The 5,666-nt window shown below is 36.7% G+C and overlaps 1 protein-coding gene across 1 annotated transcript; it reads left to right on the plus strand.

The window, feature by feature from the left end:
- Positions 1–1,830: 1,830 nt before the first annotated feature.
- On the plus strand, positions 1,831–4,767 carry LOC125824672 (receptor-like protein EIX1). The gene has a single exon (XM_049504065.1). It carries the CDS (start codon positions 1,831–1,833, stop codon positions 4,765–4,767), a length of 2,937 nt encoding a protein of 978 aa, XP_049360022.1.
- The last annotated feature ends 899 nt before the right edge of the window (positions 4,768–5,666 follow it).

Genomic DNA, 5,666 nt, shown 5'->3' on the forward strand with positions numbered 1-5,666 from the left:
TTCATATGGGCCTTTAGACATTTATGTAGATGTTTCAAAGAGCAAATTACATGAATGACCTTCATAAGGGATGATTTTGAACTTTTAGTCCGCGCTTAGTATTTTTAAAAAGAAAAAACCTTTACTTCAGAAAATCCACAAGACAAAACTTTTATTGCCTATCAGGTATAAGTTGTGGTCATATATAAGTTTTGCCTATAAGACAAAAGTTCGAGATATTTCAATTAGTCAAAGACTATGAATCTAGTTAATTGAAATACAACTTTCACCTTACATAATTTTTTTTGCATGTATTACTTAATTGTTCACAAAATTATGAAAGACCGATAAATTTGATAATATTAATTCTACATATAGTGTTAAATTGTCTTCTTCTTTTTTGGTGACAAGTTGTCAACAAATCCACCACAATTTGGCATGACCCATTTAATGCTTTTCATGATTAAGAACAGTGTTCCACAATAGATTGGGGGGCCTAACCAAATTTCAATTTTTTCCCCAATAACGAAATCCTTTTGTTTGTTATTTTAATTATTGAATTTTAGATTATTTTTTTAAAAAAAATAGTGGATTATCTTTTTTTTCCTAATAGATATTCGATCTGAGTAATCATGAATCTTATATGATGAATATGTCGAGATGTCGTCGTTAAAAAAAACTAGATGGAAAAAAAATCAGAATCATTCGGCGAGTTATATCAACAGAAAATATATGGTCTTGTTTCCACGTTTACCGTTATTCTCGATACAATTATTAAATATTAAAATTTTCGTTATTTTAAATTGTTTATCTCCGTCACTTACAGTTATTTATCATTCCATAAATTGACTTGATTATACCCCCAAAACATTTTCAAAAACTCTTTTTCAGTTTTCAGAATATCACATAGCAAACATTATTTTGGGGCGTGACACTAGGCGTCTGTTTGAATTGACTTATTTTATGTATTTTAAAGCATTTTTATAGCATTCAGGATTTGACTATAAACCAATCCAAACAGCCCCAGGTGTGGATGTAGAAAATATATAGCTAGACCATTGATTCTTTAAAGTGATTGAGTTGGAGTCCATTCACAAGAAGACTTATTGACTTGACACCACAAGGACCAAGACTTTCCAACAATTATGTTAGCGGCAGAGTCAAATTTTTCATGAAATTTAAAATATGAAGTAAACACATAAAAAAAAGTCAAATGTAGTTAAATTTTGGGGTGTGACACTAGACATTGTCTGAAGTAATAAGAAGAGGGAAGTGACCACTCTGAAGTTCTTTTTCTTTGATTCCAATGACCGATATCGTACAAGACGGAAGTCATGAGCGATAGCAAAGATAGTTATAGGTCTTAGATTAGAGTGCTACCAATTCTTCTTTTATTCATCAAAGCTCATCCTAATCTCCGTCGAGATTACTGCCTTCTCAAGCTCTTGGAGGACACCAGAATGCTCATAAGCGTGAAAGAGCCGCTTCTCTGTTTAACACGCTAAGCGTAGTGTTCAAGATTGACTATAAGCCCTTCTAAACAAGCCCTAGTGTGAAAGTAGAAAAGAATTATTGACTTGACACCACAAGGACAAGACTCTACTCCCAAATGCTTCTTTTGTCTAGGTCAATACTAGCTTAATTTTTTTGATAACCAGCTTGCACGCACTTCAACTAAATTCACGAGATATCTAACACCTCCACTAGCAACATGTACCAAGTAATTATGTTAATCAATGTTAGGAACGGTGGAAAGAAATCATCTACTATTTTTGTCCTCGCTGAATCTGAACCTGAAACCTCATGATTCTCAACCACGACTACTAGGCGGCCACCATACTATGCCTATAAATGACAAGAGATGTTCCTTCCTACTTCATTCACAAACAAGCAAATATGAAGAACAATTCACTTCAACTTATCTTTCTCATATTGTTATCTCAACTTTTCTATTTCACTTGCATAAACCATCACTTTGTTTCCTCTACTAACACCTCTTGCATTGAAACAGAGAAAAATGCACTTCTAAACCTTAAAGAAAATCTTACAGATCCTTCAGGCAAGCTATCTTCTTGGATTGATCAACAAGATTGTTGCCAATGGCTTGGTGTAACATGTAACAACAAGACCGGACACGTCGTAAAGATTGATCTTAGGAACAAATACTCAACAGAACATGAATTGAGAGGTGTGATTAATCCATCTTTACTTAAGTTACAACAATTGAGATACTTAGACTTAAGCATGAACAATTTTGAAGGAATCAAAGTACCTGAATTCATCGGTCGCCTTCATGAACTAAGGTATCTCAATCTATCTGGTGCATCTTTTACTGGTTTAGTCTCTTCATTCCTTAAAAACCTGTCAAATTTGCAAGTCCTTGATTTAGGAGGCTTAGATCTTAGTGAAGATACTAATTCTTGGCTTCAAATAATCAATGATCATGTTCCTTCTCTGTTGGAGTTGCGTTTGCCTCGATGTCAACTTTTAAACATTCCTTCTTCTTTTCCATTACTAAATCTTACTTCCCTTTTGGTACTTGATCTTTCCAACAATGCTTTTAACTCATGTACATTTCCTCAATGGATATTCAAACTTAGTAGCCTTGTGTATCTTGACTTAAGCTCCAACAGTATCTGTAGTGAACTGCCTGATGAGTTTGCTAAGCTCACTTTCCTTGAACATCTTGATCTGTCTTCGAACTACGGTATCAATGGGACACTCAAGAGGAGCTTGGGGAAACTATGTAATTTGAAGAGTTTGATCCTGTCTTACAACAACATCAGTGGAGACATAATCGAGTTCATCGATGCGTTATCTGAATGCCAAAGCAATAGCTTGGAGACATTGGAGTTGAGTTTCAATAAATTGACAGGAAATCTTCCTGATGCATTAGGCAACTTGAGGAAACTGAAACATCTTCAGCTGAGGTATAATTCACTGACAGGCACAATACCTGAAAGTATAGGGAACTTATTATCTTTGGAGACATTCTACCTCACATCAAACAAAATGAGTGGGAACATCACCACGAGTATCGGACAGCTCATGTCGTTGGTCTCGTTGGATATCTCGGAGAATATGTGGGATGGTATTGTCACTGAAGCTCATTTGGTGAATCTTTCCAACTTGCAAGAGTTTTCAGTTGGGATGAAACTTAGTGAAAATATTACCTTGGCATTCGATATCAGCCCGAATTGGAATCCTTCATTCAGGCTGACATTCTTGACTATTCAGTCATGCCAATTAGGTCCTGAATTCCCACATTGGCTGAAGGATCAGAATGAGCTCACCAGCCTAATACTCAACACCGTGGGGATTTCTGATGCGGTACCTGATTGGTTTGTAGAGTTGGATTTGAAGCTTGATAATCTAGACATGTCGTACAACAACTTGGCAGGGAAAGTTCCAAACAAATTCAAGTTCAACTTTCAAGCCAATGTGGATTTAACCACCAATCGGTTCGAGGGACCTCTCCCACTATGGCCTTCTAATGTTACAACATTGTATCTGAGGGATAACTTGTTTTCAGGACCTATTCCTCTCAACATTTGTGAAGCACTTCCCAATACAGGAGACTTGGATATCTCCAAGAACAATCTAAATGGCACAATTCCCTTATGCATAGGTGATATGAATCAGTTAACTACCTTAGCCCTCGATAACAACCAACTTATTGGACAAGTTCCTGATTTCTGGGGTAAGCTACCATATCTTTACTGGATAGATATGTCAGAGAATCGCCTATCCGGACAAATTCCACACTCACTAGGCTCTGTTGCTTATCTGATGTTCTTAAGACTCTCAGGCAACAATCTCTCTGGAGAACTGCCTTTGAGTTTGAGAAATTGCACGAAAATGATCAACATTGATCTTAGTAACAATCAGTTGTCAGGGCTAATCCCAGCTTGGTTAGGGGAAACAATGAGTTCACTGTTAATCCTTAGTGTAAGGAACAACAGGTTTTTTGGTCACATTCCTTTAAAAATCTGTAGCCTTTCAGGTCTTCACATACTAGACCTTTCAGGAAACAACTTATCCGGTTCTGTCCCGTCCTGTTTTGGAAACTTGGAAGGGTTCAAGGTTGAGCTAACTGATGTAGAAGCTAAACAATATCAAGGTACATTGAAGCTTGAGGCAAAAGGAAGAACACTTTCTTATGATAGAATCCTTTATCTGGTAAACAGTATCGACCTCTCGAGCAACAGTTTGTCTGGTGAAATCCCGGAAGAGTTAACAAACTTACACAAACTTGGAACCTTGAACTTGTCTATGAACCATTTGACAGGACATATACCAACAGATATCGGAAAGTTACGTTGGGTTGAAACGTTAGATCTTTCAATAAATCAGTTATCAGGTACTATCCCACCAAGCTTAGCTACATTAGACTTTTTGAGTCATTTGAACTTGTCATACAATAAGTTGACAGGAAGAATTCCTACTATTACTCAGTTTCAAACCAAAGTTGATCCAACAATTTTTCAAGGAAATGTTGCACTTTGTGGTCCTCCTTTGGAACAATGTGTTGGTGATAGGAGTACGACGACGACAACATCACAAAGTGGAGGAAATGATGAAGGGGAAACAGATGATGAAGATCAACTTGAGAAAGTATGGTTCTTTGCTGTTGTTGGTTTGGGATATATAGTTGGTTTTTGGGCATTTTTTGGCAGTTTGATCTTCAAGAAAAGATGGAGAATTGCTTATTGCAGATTCATTGAGATGTGTACTTTGGAGTTCTATGAAATGTCTTGTAGTTTTGTGGAAAAAATGTTAGGAGTCTAATAAGCTATGTTGCTCGGACTCTTCAAAAATGTCGAGGGGTGCGTGTGGGATCCTCCAAATATAGTATATTTGTGAAGGATACGACAACATTTTTAGAGAGTCCGAGAAACTTAGCTAATAAGTGGAGCTATAGGAGTTTTTTTTTTAAATTGCCATCACCAAGGTTTGTCACCCTAATGTCAGGGGTCTGGCTAGACTCACGTCTTTCCCATTCATTCAAGGCAAAATACAAGGAGGGGGGCAAAGACCTGACCTCAAGACTAGATTGTAACTTACAATCTACAAAAGATGAGAGCTAAACAATACAACTCCCATATGAAATTTACAACATATACATTCAACTAACAAAAAAATTATTCTTATCGTATCTCCTCCTTATATTAGGAAGTTGACATTTATCAAGTTGAAATAGACCTTTCACTTCTCTTGGGAGTTGTTCGTAGGAGAAACAGAAAGTGCTATGCCCACTCGAATAAGCTTGTTTAGCGAAGAAATCAGCCACACTATTAGCTTCTCTGTAACAGTGAGAAACAATGATGTCCACTTTATCCATGTTCTGGATAGTGTCTTGGATGATCCTTCTGAGCTTCAGGTTTGTTGTGTCTCTATTGTTCAACATATCCACAATTATAAGAGAGTCCAACTCCAATTGTATTTTGTTAAAACCATTGTGGATGCACCATTTAAGTCCATAGTTAGCAGCTACTGCTTCTGCTTGGTTGTTACTACCACATTGAACAGCTATTGAAAAGGACATAATCAAATCACCAATGTGGTTTCTGATGACACAACCTAAGCCTGCTTTTCCATTAGTAACATCATAACTAGCATCAGTGTTGATTTTAACCACATTCAGCAAAGGTTTAGACCATGAAACTTGCCTCCAAATAACAATATGC

The sequence above is a fragment of the Solanum verrucosum genome, unplaced genomic scaffold (assembly GCF_900185275.1).
Source record: "Solanum verrucosum unplaced genomic scaffold, falcon-dt-bn FXZP01000022.1, whole genome shotgun sequence".
Taxonomy (NCBI): domain Eukaryota; kingdom Viridiplantae; phylum Streptophyta; class Magnoliopsida; order Solanales; family Solanaceae; genus Solanum; species Solanum verrucosum.